This window comes from Podarcis vaucheri, assembly GCF_965113315.1.
Source record: "Podarcis vaucheri genome assembly, chromosome: 2".
Taxonomy (NCBI): Eukaryota; Metazoa; Chordata; class Lepidosauria; order Squamata; family Lacertidae; genus Podarcis; species Podarcis vaucheri.
In genome coordinates this window covers 27,249,682-27,264,135 of record NC_138760.1, presented here as the reverse complement: position 1 = coordinate 27,264,135, position 14,454 = coordinate 27,249,682, and the positions used below count along the sequence as shown (strand labels likewise).

The 14,454-nt window shown below is 44.6% G+C and overlaps 1 protein-coding gene across 1 annotated transcript in view; it reads left to right on the top strand.

Moving 5' to 3' along the window:
* CACNG4 (calcium voltage-gated channel auxiliary subunit gamma 4) overlaps positions 1-13,695 on the top strand; it is a 100,604-nt gene extending 86,909 nt beyond the window's left edge. Inside the window, exons 3-4 of the mRNA XM_082212775.1 lie at positions 5,762-5,902; positions 10,929-13,695. Coding sequence (XP_082068901.1) covers positions 5,762-5,902; positions 10,929-11,470 — 683 coding nt within the window. The 3' untranslated portion in view covers positions 11,471-13,695. The remainder of the gene's footprint in view (positions 1-5,761; positions 5,903-10,928) is intronic.
* Positions 13,696-14,454: the final 759 nt, after the last annotated feature.

The window sequence follows — 14,454 nt, the reverse complement described above, 5'->3', positions numbered from 1 at the left end:
TCCGTTTACTATTTCTTGTATTAGTTTACAAGGTCCTTAACAATTCGGGTCCAGGATACTTTAAGGACTACCTGACTTATCATATCCCTGCCGGATCACTGAGGTCTTTGGGGGAGTCACTGTTGGGGATTCCCCTCCCCCCACGGCTCAGTCATAGCTGTTCAGGTTTGCATGAGTCATAGCTGTTCAGGTTTATGGAACTCCCTTCCAACTGAGGTCAAATAGCCCCTCTCCTCGCTGAACTTCACTTATTTTATTGCAGCGGGCAGTATAACTGAATTCTGATTTTCTAGTTTTAACCAATTTTTGTCTGTGGACTCAGCTACATTAGCCATGCTGCAACGCTATAACTGCATTATAAGCATGCAACACCAGATGGTGCCATAGAGCACAAAACTTTGTCTATGCAGTTTTACAAAGAGGTGGTTCCCCCCCTTTTGTTATAATGGTTTAATTTGTGACTTATTTATAGTGGGATTTTCCCTGAGTGTAGATCCAGCCTGTATTGTATTGAGTAACTCAAACAGTTCTTGGGGATAACTGCAATTAAATGCCGTGTCAGAATCAATCAGTAATGCTGGAATAATGCACAGGTGGAACATTTTTTCATTTTTAGAAATCCATATTATTTGTAAAACAATTGTTTCTATGAGTTAATACTTTACTATCCTTTTGGAGCTGTGCTGTTTCTTTGTATTTTTGTTCTTCCGGGCGCTGATCCTTTATGGTTTAAATATCTGATTCTTTGCTTTCTTTCTTTGCACTTTTTTGGGGTTAACAAATCAATAAAATCTTAAGCAAAAATCAATCAATGCTTCTAGCTAAATAAAACCACCAGTGGCAGGTGGAGCCGTGTGATTCATATGTGCACAGGAGCATAAGGAAGATATTTTCATGCCCAAAATACATCTGGTGATGGGTTTGTTTCCAAGCAAATGGCTCTCCGTTCCCTTGCCTGCAGAAAGATTCGGCCGACGTTATTGCAATGTTGCACTGTGCTTATTAGACTGCAGCGTGATATCTGAAGGAGCCTGAGTAGAAGTGATGATACTGGACATCATGGAGACTGAGGCCAGTTGCTTCTTTGTGGTATACAGCAGGTGCAGCTACACTGAAAACAATCTTCTTTCAATTGTGCCCAGCCTATCACCGGCTTTAAAGAGCTACCTTAGCAAGCCTTGATCGCTAATCTTGCCTTTTGTTGTAGCCTGGAAGCAGAGTGGAATGTGCAGCTGCCACATTCTGCCACAGATGTGTAATGTACACCATAAGCTTTACTGGGACATTTACTGGAGTGTGATTTGCACACACACACCATGTCATTGGCCATCGATACATACAAAAATATCTGCCTGCAGCTGTTTTTAGAAGATGTTAGCCGGTAATATGCAACACACACACCCCATGCGCACACAAGCAAGAACTGCAAACCAGGACGGGGAACCCCAGTTGTGGTTGTGGCCCTCATCATCCCCATGGGAAACTGGAGCATTTAAACTGCAGGAGTTATGGGTTGCTTGCAGAACAGGAACACAGCTCCATGTTTCTGTACCCTCTTCCCAAGAGGCATAATGAATAAGAGATTCTAAAATGTTTGCAAGAAGGAGGAATGGAGGAGGAAGGGCTCTCTTTACATATTCTGATGTTTTGACGTTTTATTACCAGTAAGGAGAAACATGTCAGTGCCACACATCTCAGTTACTTGTGAGCTGATGTAGACAGACTCAAAAGATTGAATTACTATAAGATTCAGTCAGGATCGGGGTTCAGAATTTTGCATCAGCGCTCACAAATCCTTTGTCCCCACTCACTCCTGGTACTTGGACACACTCCTGTTGCATCCTGGACTTTATTTTTCTCGTAATTATGTATGTGCCGCACGCAGAGTCACAACCAGAAAGCAATTACTACTATTATTATATTTATTAAGTACCTAAAACCTCCAGGTGCTGCACAAAGATTAAAACAGTTAAACAGGATTGCCCGGAGGCCCACAATTCTGATTTCCATCTCTTGCACAAACGTTTTGACAGCCGTTATAATACTTCGGGGGCCCTTAACTCCATCCTCCAGGACAATTTCGATATGACGGGAATATTAAACATGGTTGAACAGCCCAACAGTTATTAGTAGCAGAAAGCAATGGTGTCTCTCTCACACTATCCGTAGGAAGGTTTACCCCAGCCAATGCAATTGTCTAATACCACTGGGTGATAAGAAAACCGCAGCCAACAGACTTGTTTCAAATGAAATCTCCACCACTGTTAATCCGTTTATGCAAGCGACACGCAGGGTATTTGCTTTGGGTCATGAATATGAGCCCTAAGGGTTCTCTGGTTGACAGACAACCTGATTATAATGCAATATTCAGACACAAAACCAATGCACTGTACAGCGGATCACCGGGCTGCTTCCTCTTAGGATGTTTGACCATTTACAATATTTAAATATAGCCAGGCTGTATTTAGGAAATATATCACCTGTGGAATCTTAATTCTGGTGGCCCTTTGTAGATTTCAGCCTCTGTGTCCTCGCCATGACAGGTGTAACTAAATATCTATGATATTCCTTAACATGCATATCCTGCTGTGTTGCTACCAGAGGGTCAACAGAATTATCGTTGGTATTATCACACACAGCAGTTGCCATCTTTCTACATAACGATCGAGGCATAAAATAGCCCTGTAGCCAAACTAGCCCAAGGCCATTTTCAGCCATTTTATGGTACCCTTGGGCCTTGTGTGCCCAATACATTTCCACCCCGGTTGCAGAGCCAAGATGTGAGTGTAGCTTAGCCTCTGGGTAGTTGTGCGCCTTCCACTGATGTACTTCACCTGAAAACCAGTGAGCATTTACCGGGCTAAGTACAGCTTGCCCTTTAGGATAATAGACACAAAGACTCCAATTGCCCCATGGTAAAATCCACCCAAAAGAACGCTGTGAAAAAGCGGCAGAATATCCTTAGGAGTATTGATCCCTCTTGTTATGGTCCCATTCCTAGGCTTGAGATATATTTTCTCTCATCCTTCAAAGGATGCTGTCTTGCCCTCTGCCACCTTTTCCCGTATCATGAATCCTCACTGCAATTCATTCTCTCTCGCTTTCTCTCTCACACAAATGCATTCTCATTCTCCCTCCCTCTTTCTTTGCCTCCTCTTTGGTCATCTCCAGTTCCTTTTGCTTTCAGCCTTTGAGCAGGTAAAGGACCCCTAGACAGTCAAAGGCGATTATGGGCTGTGTCACACATCTCGCTTTTCAGGCCAAGGGAGCCGGCATTTGTCCACAGACAGTTTTCTGGGGTCATGTGGCCAGCCTGACTAAACTGCTTCTGGCACACAGAAGACCATGACAAGTGCCAAAGTGCACCAAAATGCCTCCAAACACACACACCATCCTCATGCTTCCATGCCCTCCAACATGCCTCAGAGGAAAATAATAATAATAATAATAATAATAATAATAATAATAATAATAATAATAATTTTATTTATACCCCGCCCTTCCCAGTTCTCTAAACCGGGCTTAGGGCGGCTAACAACAAATTTAAAACACTTAATTGATGCAACAAAAATATCATAATATACAGTATAAAACGTGAAGAACAATAAATTCAGAATTCAAAAATCAATTTAGGGGGGAAATCCATCCAATAAACATCAGATGATCACCAGGGCTAGCTGGCTAAATTAGTCCTATCTGGGCCAGCGAGACCATCAGAGAATTAGCTGTGGGATCCCAGAGTGGGTAATCTTCATAAAAGGGGAGGGGGAGGGAAGGAAGGGGAATAAAAGATGAGGCTAAGTTCAAATTGAAAGCCAGGTGGAATAGCTCTCTCTTACAGGCCCTGCGGAAGGAGGTTAAATCCTGCAGGGCCCTGGTCTCATGGGACAGAGCATTCCACCAGGTCGGAGCCATCACTGAGAAGGCCCTGGCCCTGGTGGAGGATAATCTGACTTCCTTAGGGCCCGGGACCTCTAAACTATGATTATTCATGGAACTTAAGGTCCTCTACGGGGCCCTAAGCCACAGGGACATTTCTCACTTCCCTGCAACCGATCCCCCTCGACCTCCCATTCTTTGTGATCCCACCTCCCCTACTGCCACTGCAGAGCAATTTCCTATCAAAAGAAGGGCGAGTGCCACCACCATTTCACCAACAGGACACAGCACACATGCCTTCCGCTGTCCTGACAAATAGAAAGGGGCAATATGCAATGCGAACGCACAAAGCATTTTTTAAAAACCAAGACTCCTTATGCTCCACTCCTCCTTCCTTCCTGCCAAGGGCGATCCTGCCCCTCAGAGCCAGCGTGCCATGTGGGGCTGGGCCTCAGCGGCAGTGGCCTTTGCTGCTGTTCGCTCGCTCTCTAGTAGCCAAGGGAGGAGGCCAGCAGCAGTGGCCAAGGAGAGGCAATGGGGATCTTCCCTCACAGCGCCAGGTCATCCCTTTTCCTGAGCTCGGCGGAGGCAACACTGGCGGGGAAAATAGGGGCATTGCGGGATCAAATCCGAAGCCAGGACGGCTTTCGTAATTCCAGGGCTGCCCCTGGAAAATCAGAGCATTTGTTCTGTTCACTGAGGCAGAAAGGATCTGGCCTTAAAAATAAAACACCGAAATAAGAGATTGGGTAGAATCACCGTATATTTTGCTCTATAAGACTCACTTTTTCCCTCCTAAAAAGTAAGGGGAAATGTGTGTGCGTCTTATGGAGCGAATGCAGGCTGTGCAGCTATCCCAGAAGCCAGAACAGCAAGAGGGATTGCTGCTTTCACTGTGCAGCGATCCCTCTTGCTGTTCTGGCTTCTGAGATTCAGAATATTTTTTTTCTTGTTTTCCTCCTCCAAAAACTAGGTGCGTCTTGTGGTCTGGTGCATCTTATAGAGCGAAAAATGCAGTAAACGGTAGAGAACAAAACGAATCTGTGTAAGTATGGACCTAGCAACAACTGAGAAACAGATGATCCCAGTTACGGGATCACAAAAGACGTACATGCACCAAGTGCTCTTTTTGCATCTTCAAGCCCAAGGTGTTCTGGCTTTGTTACTTTTGCAGAGGAGATGAATAGAGAGGGTGCAGGGAGATTCCAGGACAGCTGTCATATAGTCAGCGAGCTTGATTATCTACATTCACATGTATCAAGTGGCAGCTCACAGTCAGTAGCCCTGCTCATACATTTTTCATGCCTCTTCCCTGCATTAATTTGTGGGTTATTCTTTATAACCTCTCTAGCTGGTAGCTTGCCAGAATATGTTTCCACACAAGGCGGCTTTGGAAAGCTGATTATGGTAATGACCCCAAATTTTCTGGCAGAAATGGCAGAGCGCATTAGAAAAACTAAACGGGAGGCGCATTTCCTCTTGTGGAGACTCTCCAATTATTACCCAGGTCGTTCCCCTCAAAAGACCACATTTATCCAAAAACTGTATCAGACTTTTAAACTTCTCTTGATGCGTCTTCCGTGAATTCTTTCAACATCATTTCTAATGCTTCTTTTGCAGATTTGCCATTTGCAGCTCATTTTAAGGTAGTCAGTGTTTCAAGGTGTGTTTAATACATTGTCTTTGGTTGCCTTGGCAATAGGTTTTAAAGGGTGGGGTATAAATCTTAATTATAAATAAATGGTCCACAGGGATAGCTGTTAGCATTTCCAATTGCCACAAAAGTGCTTATTCTTCTTCCTTCTTTTTCCCCCGTAAGGAAACAGCAAAGTTGATAAATCATCTCTTGTGCTTTTTCATTTCTCTCCTCCCCGGATCTCAGGTATTGTCCGGGCCTCTAGCGTGTTTCCGATTCTAAGCACAGTATTGCTGTTGCTGGGAGGGCTCTGTATCGGAGCTGGGAGGATTTATAGCAGCAAGAACAACATTATCCTCAGCGCTGGGATTCTTTTTGTTGCAGCAGGTAGGTCATCATTTATTCATTTTATTGATGAATCACTTCCCACGAAATGCCTCAAAGCGAGTTAACAATAGAAGAAAGCATGATTTCTGTAGGCCAATGAAGATTAAAAGCTAGGAACAGAAATCTCCAGTTAAAAGGCTTGTTGGAGGAGGAAGGTATTCGATACACTTCGAGAAAAGGCAACAAAGATGGTGCCTGTCTGGTAAGTAATGGGGGGGGGAGGTCCCAAAGGGCAGGTGCCGCCACACTAAAAATCCTCTCCCTGTAGCAAAGGCTACCTGAGGAGATTATATCTTCAGACAGCCCCTTCCTGCATCAGTTGGGTGATCATCCCTCAGTGATCAACTGGGTTTGTAGGGAGTGAGGGGATCTTTTGGGTATCCTGATCTCAAGCTGCATAAGGCTTTGCATACCATCACTAATGCACTGAATTCAGCCCAGGAGCTAACTGGCAATAATAATAATAATAATAATAATAATAATAATAATAATAATAATAATAATTAGTAGTAATAGTAGTTTTATTATTTATACCCTGCCCATCTGGCTGGGATGTCCCAACCACACGGAGCGGCTTCCAGCACATACAAAAACATAATAAAACATTACACATTAAAAAGCTTCCCTATACAGGGCTGCCTTCAGATGTCATCTAGGGGTTGTCTAGTTACTCATCTCCTTGACATCTGGTGGGAGGGCGTTCCACAGAGAGGGCACCACAGCCGAGAAGGTCCTCTGCTTGGTTCCCTGTAACCTCATTTCTTGCATTGCAGGAACCGCCCGAAGGCCCTCGGAGCTAGAGCTCAGTATCAGGGCTGGATGACGGGGTGGAGATGCTCCTTCAGGTATACAGCCAAAGCTGTTTAGGACTTTAAAGGTCAGCACCAACACTTTGAATTGTGCTTGGAAATGTACTGGAAGCCAACATAGGTCTTTCAGGACGATATGATCCCGGCAGCCTCTCCCAGTCACCAGACTGGCAGTTGCATTCTGGATTAGTTGTAGGTTCCAAGTCACCTTCAAAGGTAGCCCCATGTAGAGCGCATTGCAGTAGTCCAAGCGGAAGATAGCCAGGGCATGTACAACTCTGGCAAGACAGTGCACAGGTAGAGGCGTACCAGATGGAGCTGGTAGACAGCTGCCTTGGACACAGAACTGACTTGTGCCTCCATGGACAGCTGTGAGTCCAAAATGACCCCCAGGCTGTGCATCTGGTCCTTCAGGGGGCACAATTACAAGTCTTTCTGCAGTGGCATTGCATGGTGGTGATATTCTGGCCCACGCAGAGTGCATTGCTGTAATCCAACCTGAAGCTTACCAGAACCAAGGAGGACCTAAAATACATATTTTGCCTTCCTTTTAATCAAAGGTGTTGGAGAAGAGAATGCAGCAGAGAAGACCAATAACAAGTGTCTTGCAATTACTTACCTTTTTTCCCCCTTCCCTATTTCTTATTATTATGATGTGAGTCCCCAAGAGAATGGAGCATTCAGTGCAAGTCTCAATCTCTTTTGTCTTAACAAGCAGACCACCGCAGCTCCTCATTAGGCGAGAGCTCAGAGATTAGAACATCTCCCGCTCGTGCTAGAAGTGACCCTAAATATCAGGGTGCTTATTATTCTAGGAACACATCACTAGATTTTTTCAGAACACAGGACTTTTAACATACACCGCGTGGGTGTACGAGCTTCGCCTCCAGTTGCCGGGGGCTTGAGAAATCTCCCTGGATAATTACGTAACAGCAGTGACTGACACACATAAAAGAGAGGATGTTATTCCTCACCGTCCCCAACAAGGTGCTTGTGCATCTGGGCTTGGCTGTCTCCTCCGTGATTTGCCGTGTGACACACTTTCCAAACGCAGCAGATGGGTCACTGTTTATCAGACGATCTGACTGTGCCCGTTTCATGGATTTTCTTCGCACAGTAGTATGGGCAGGGAGGGGCTGGGGCTGCTTTCTGCAGTTGTATTTACTATGGAAAGGCAGCACGTGTCTTTGCAAAGTTTCTACAGTGAAACATCCTCTTGGGGCCAAATTTCTATCCATCCTTCCCCAGGCCATGCTCTGACAGATGGAGTGAGTAACAAGAATGCAGCTCTTGCAATATATGCAGAGAAAGAAAGCAGTCGAGAGTTTCTCCTGTGCAAAAGCATCACCTTATTTTCGAGAAGAATTTAAGAAGCACTTTAAACATCTGCTGTGACAGATTCAAGATACAGGGTTCATTTGGGCAGCTCAATAGCCCACAAGCCTGATAACACCAAGATTGCAAGTTCGATTCCCATACAGGGCCACCTGCTTATTCTTGCAATGTAGGGGACTGGACTAGATGGCCCTTGTGGTCGCTTCCAACTCTACAATCCTATGATTCCAAGCCACACATTATCCTCCACTAGCTTCTACATATGCTGCAGCCCAGTCAAATCAGGTGGGCAGTGGCTGGAGTTGCTGGACTACAATTTCCATCATCCCTAGCTAGCAGAACCACAGGGGTGATGAGAGTTGTAGTCCAACAACAGCTGGGGACCCAAGTTTGAGAAACACTGCCTTATATCTTGGTCAGGCTACCTTTGAAGGTGACTCGGAAACTACAACTAATCCAGAATGCGGCAGCTAGACTGGTGATTGGGAGCGGCCGCTGAGACCACATAACACCGGTCTTGAAAGACCTACATTGGCTCCCAGCAAGTTTCTGAGCACAATTCAAAGTATTGGTGCTGACCTTTAAAGCCCTAAATGGCCTTGGTCCAGTATATCTGAAGGAGCGTCTCCACCCCCATCATTCTACCCGGAAACTGAGGTCCAGCACCGAGGGCCTTCTGGCAGTTCCCTCACTGTGAGAAGCCAGGCTACATGGAACCAGGCAGAGGGCCTTCTCGGAAGTGGCGCCCGCCCTGTAGAACACCCTCCCATCAGATGTCAAAGGAAAAAACAACTACCAGGCTTTTAGAAGACATCTGAAGGCAGCCCTCTTTAGGGAAGCTTCTAATATCTGAAGGGCTATTGTATTTTAATATTTTGTTGGAAGCCGCCCAGAGTGGCTGGGGAAACCCAGCCAAATGGGTGGGGTATAAATAATAAATTATCATCATCATCAAGTGCAGGGTATCAGTCAAGGTCTTCTTACGAAGTAGGCAGCAAGTCCTGGGGGTTGTGGGGGGAGCAGAAGTGGCATCTCCCCAGCCTAGCCATTCCTCCTGAGCTTTCGCAGCCATTCCCCTCCATTGTGGAACAGGTGTGTATGTGTCGTATTCAGCCTGAGGCATAAAGCCAACTCTTAGGAGCCGATTAGGCAAATGATTAGGCAGGGCAAGGCTTACCTGGCTCCCCCATATTTTGTTCAAGTTGGCACCCCTGAATGTAGGATGCTGTCCCATTGCCAGTGATACAGAGAGGCTGAACGGTCAGCCTGATTGTCTTCTGTATGTGGAATTGGTGTGGCGGCAACCCAGTCTACCAAAACTCAGTGTTGTCTACACTGACATGCTGTAGCTCTCCAGGGTTTTTTCAAGCGAGGAGTCTTTTCCAGTGCTACCTGTAGATGATGATGATGATGATGATGATGATGATTATCTATACCCCGCCCATCTGGCTGGGTTTCCCCAGCCACTCTGGGCGGCTTCCACAAAGACCAAAAATACACCAAGATGTCACACATTAAAAACTTCCCTGAACAGGGCTGCCTTAAGATGTCTTCTGAATGTCAGGTAGTTGTTTATCTCTTTGATATCTGATGGAAGGGCGTTCCACAGGGAGGGCGCCACTACCAAGAAGGCCCTCTGCCTGGTTCCCTGTAGCTTTGCTTTTCGCAATGAGGGAACCGCCAGAAGGCCTTCGGAGCTGGACTGCAGGGTCCGGGCTGAACGATGGGGGTGCAGGCGCTCCTTCAGGTATACTGGGCCGAGGCCGTTTAGGGCTTTAAGGGCTGTTTAGGGACTGGGACGTTTCGCATGCAAAGCTGGTCCTCTACCGCTGAGCTGCAACTCTTCCCCCTGGCCTACACCTTTGCCTCGGGAACCAAAACAAACCCAGCCAAAGATCCAGGAAAGGCAGAGGCTCTCAGCCGACGTTTTGGGATCATCGCTGCTCTGAGGGACTATGGTGAAAAGCAGAGAGTGGGGAAGAAGAGGAAGGGACATAAATGCCCTTTGCTGGGTGTTGGAAGCATCTGGGTCATCGACTTAAGAGAAACAGCCCAGTGGGGGAATGTAGGAAGGTTCGTTTGCGAGATGAAATCCTTTCAGTGAGCGGACAATGGATGGTTGGAGTAGATATCGGCAGTGCAAGAATCAGCAGTGAAAAGACATGTGGAGTTCTCTGGAGGATGACTTGCAATGTGCTTGGGAGAAGGTGTAAGCTCGCTGAGTGAAAAGCCGTGTTTTACTGCCTTTATGTTTTGATTACCGTATTTTTCCGTGTATAACACGACCCCGTGTATAAGACGATCCCCAGAGTTGTTGGGCTTTGGGGGAGGGGAATTGCCGGCAATCGCTCACCTCGCAGAAGCAACTAATTGTCTGCCCAATCGCCCGCCCAATCGCCACAGTAGCAGCCAATCATCAGCAGGCCTTGCCGCAGCCACCAATCACCCGCCCAATCGCCGATGACAATCTCCTGCTCGCAGATGCCACAAATCACCCGTCTCCCCTCTTTGTATAAGACATGTATAAGATGACCCCCAATTTTTAACATTTTTAACAATAAAAAAATCATCTTATACACGAAAAAATACGGTAATTTTAGTATGTATTCTGTGCTTTGATTGTTTTTAATATGTATTTTGTGCTTTGTATGCTGTAACTTTGTGCTGTTAACCAGGTATAGGCGGTATACACAAAATAAAATAATAATAATAATAATAATAATAATAATGGGCCACCCATGCAACAGATTGCTGGTCGTATATTGCTTCACTCTGGTTAAATCGTATCCTTACCAACCCAAGGGCTTGTTGATGAGGATAATTTTGTTATGGAAGTATTCTCTTGAGCTGGCTAATTTCCCTCTTTCTTTCTCCCTCTCCAGGATTAAGTAACATAATAGGAATCATTGTCTACATATCCAGCAATGCAGGTGATCCTAGTGACAAGCGGGATGAGGACAAAAAGAACCAATACAATTACGGCTGGTCTTTTTATTTTGGAGCCTTGTCTTTCATTGTGGCAGAAACAGTTGGCGTCCTAGCTGTGAACATCTATATTGAAAAGAACAAAGAGCTAAGGTTTAAGACCAAGAGGGAGTTCCTTAAGACCACTTCTTCTTCTTCCCCTTATGCCAGGATGCCAAGCTATAGGTACAGGAGAAGGCGGTCCAGATCTAGCTCTCGATCTACAGAGCCTTCTCCATCCAGGGATGTTTCGCCCGTTGGCCTGAAAATGGCAGGTTCCATTCCCATGAACGAAATCTCCATGTACACGCTCTCCAGGGAGCCCTTGAAGATCACCACAGCCGCAAGCTACAACATGGAGCAAGACGCGGGTTTTCTTCAAGTTCACAATTTCCTTCAAAAGGAATACAACGAAGGACTTCATATCAACATGGTCAACAGGAGAACAACGCCTGTTTGAAGAGGGGACTGTTTGCTTTTCTTTAAAACTACAACGTGAAGCAAAATCCAGATCTTTTTATACGTGAAAAGCGTGTATTTTTTAAACAAAAGCTCTTGCATACCTCAAGAGAAAAATCATACGGAGAGGTTGAAGAGATTCTGAAATGACCTGAAGATACGGAACTATACATTTCTAGCTGATTTTTATAATAAGCTCTTTCGAAAAAACAAAATTTGTTTAAAGTTCTCAGTGTCACCAAAAGGGAAGAAAAAAAATTAAAATCAGCAGCTTCTTTCCCTGCACTTTTGTAGTATGTGTAGTGTAACTTGTGAAACGGAAAACATTTTAGCTATTGTAAGGTTCTGAATTTTTCAGTGTGGGCTCCCCCAATAATGCTGTCTCTTAGTATAAACCCAGAACAATCACAAACGCTGCCTAGTGCTCTTGTTTCCTTTAAGCTGACAAAAGAGGGAGGGTTCCCCCCCTCTCTCCTAGGAAAAAAAAAAGGCAGGGTACCTGAAACCAGCATGAGCTGTGAAACTGTAGCATATCATTTTTGCTCTGGACGTATTCAAACATTGCAGAACTCTTGACAGGGAACCAAATACCACAAAAGTCATTTTGAATCACAGTTCTGCTATTGAGCCGGGGGGGGGGGGAGGATAAGTCCAGGTTCTTAATTAAGCTGTTTCTCTCCATATCAAATCCCTGTGGAGAGTGAGTGGCTGAAGTAAGATTTGCCTGAAATTGGCCTGGTAATGTGAACTTTATTTCCCTTACTTCTCCCCCTGCCCACCAGACTGTTAAAACACCCCTTTGGATTTTGTACAACTTTTTGGCCTATTCACACTTGAGGAAATATTATTTTTTAGATGAGGAAGTTCTTTTTAAAATGATTAATCGTAATAATAATACTGTGCATCGCCCGCCCCATCCATTAATGCGCACGTAGTTGAAACCGATGGCTACCTAAACCCAGCTTCACAAACAAGCAGGCATAGGAGAATCGAACTGGAATCCCATACAGTCAAGGGAAGAAGGAAAAAAACTGCCTTTACTGAATCAGATATTGAGCCTATCCAGTCCTTTCTAGGGTCTTCTAGATTCCTCCAGCTCAGCTTCTAAAATTCCCAGCTGTTAACATATTGAATCATGTAACAAGGCATCTAGCATCATTGAGCTGTAGCCCCACTTCAGTCACCAGTGAAGTGCTTAGAGACCGCAATCAGAAAACCCTCTCGGAAATTACATCAGTGGCTTAAGCAGTTAACACAGACTAGTACCGCTGCAGCTTTACTGAGGGAAAGTAGAATCTTCCCCATTCAGTTACTGAGCTCCCATGCAAGGCCTTTTAAGATCACTCTCGAATCCTTTTGTGCTGAGTTCTGTCTCCACTTTGTAGTAATATAAGCTGACTCGGAACGAGGCAGTTTTAGAAACATTCACAGAGCTATGCTTGTTTTTTCTATATTGAGCTACTTTGACAGCTCAGAGATGCCTTTTTTAAAAATAATAAAATGAAACAAACTATGACTGAAATGAATGTCAGGGTGGCGGTGCATCTGAAGAGCATAAAATTGCCCCACCGGATCAGGCCAAGGTCTGTTGACTTTAGAGTTCTGTTTATCACAGGCTGGCAATGCCAAAACTAAGGCATGGTGAAGCTATCCCAGGTGGCTAGTCCTCAGCACTTAATAAATCAGAGAGGTTTCTTGCCTCTGACCATGGAGATTCCATCTAGATATCATGGCTGAAAGTCATTGATAAGACTGATCTGCCGTGAATTTATCTAATCCTTTAAAAACGAAAGCCATCTAAACGAGTCGCTGACACCACATTTTCTGGAAAAGGATTCCCTGTGTCAGTTTTCCTGTCTGTCAAGAAGTGCTCTCTCTTGTCTGTCCTTATCTATTTTCATGTTTAAAACAAAAAGGAAAAAAAAAGTCTCTTTGCAGGAGGGGAGAAGTAGGTTTCATGATTTGTTAAAAATGCTAGAGATCTGTTTGTATACATGTCTATGCTTTCAAATGATAAATTATTACTTTCTTTGGGAGGCTTCTCTAAAAAATTAAATAAGGCTTATGATAAGGGTAGACGAGTACGTACAGAAGCAATTTGTGTCACTCGTGTGTCAAACTTAAGTGCTTACTATTTTATACCTCTTCTAGTCATTGTGTTTTCAAGTGCGAGTTCCCTGAATTTCCCCACCCCCATTGTGTTAATAAACTAACAAGTAGAATTTAGTCCTCATTTGTATTTGCTGTAATTACAATATCCATGTTTATAGATATTATTTCCTTTCCAAGCAAGAGACTGACGTAGGCTTGTCTTTCTAAAGTTTTTCTGCCTTGAAATGAAAACTGACAGTGTGAAATTCAATGGATTTTTAAAAAAAGAAAAGAAAAGAAAGAAATATACAAAACATATTCTGCCAGTGGGAGTGTTTCTGTTAACCTTTTAGTAGAATCTGCAAAATCACACACACACATATATTTATATCTGTCCCCTTTCTTTTTCTCTATTGTCTAGTGAAAATCTTGCCCGGGTACTCCAGAATCCATTTGTTAACCACTGTGTGTCTAACACGAGCAGTTATTTGTCTATGCTGTTGTTATTATTTATTGTATTTTTGAACTGCCCTTCCTCAAACAGAGACTAGAGTGATGTGCCGCACAAGAGAAACAACAAAATTAACATCAGTGATTAAAACAGATGCAAAACTAAAATACTCATAGAGTAAGACACAGGGTAAAAGTAAAGGGACCCCGACCATTAGGTCCAGTCGTGGCCGACTCTGGGGTTGCAGCGCTCATCTCGCTTTATTGGCCGAGGGAGCCGGCGTACAGCTTCCGGGTCATGTGGCCAGCATGACTAAGCCACTTCTGAAGAACCAGAGCAGCACACGGAAACGCCGTTTAACTTCCCGCTGGAGCAGTACCTATTTATCAACTTGCGCTTTGACGTGCTTTTGAACTGCTAGGTTGGCAGGAGCAGGGACCAAG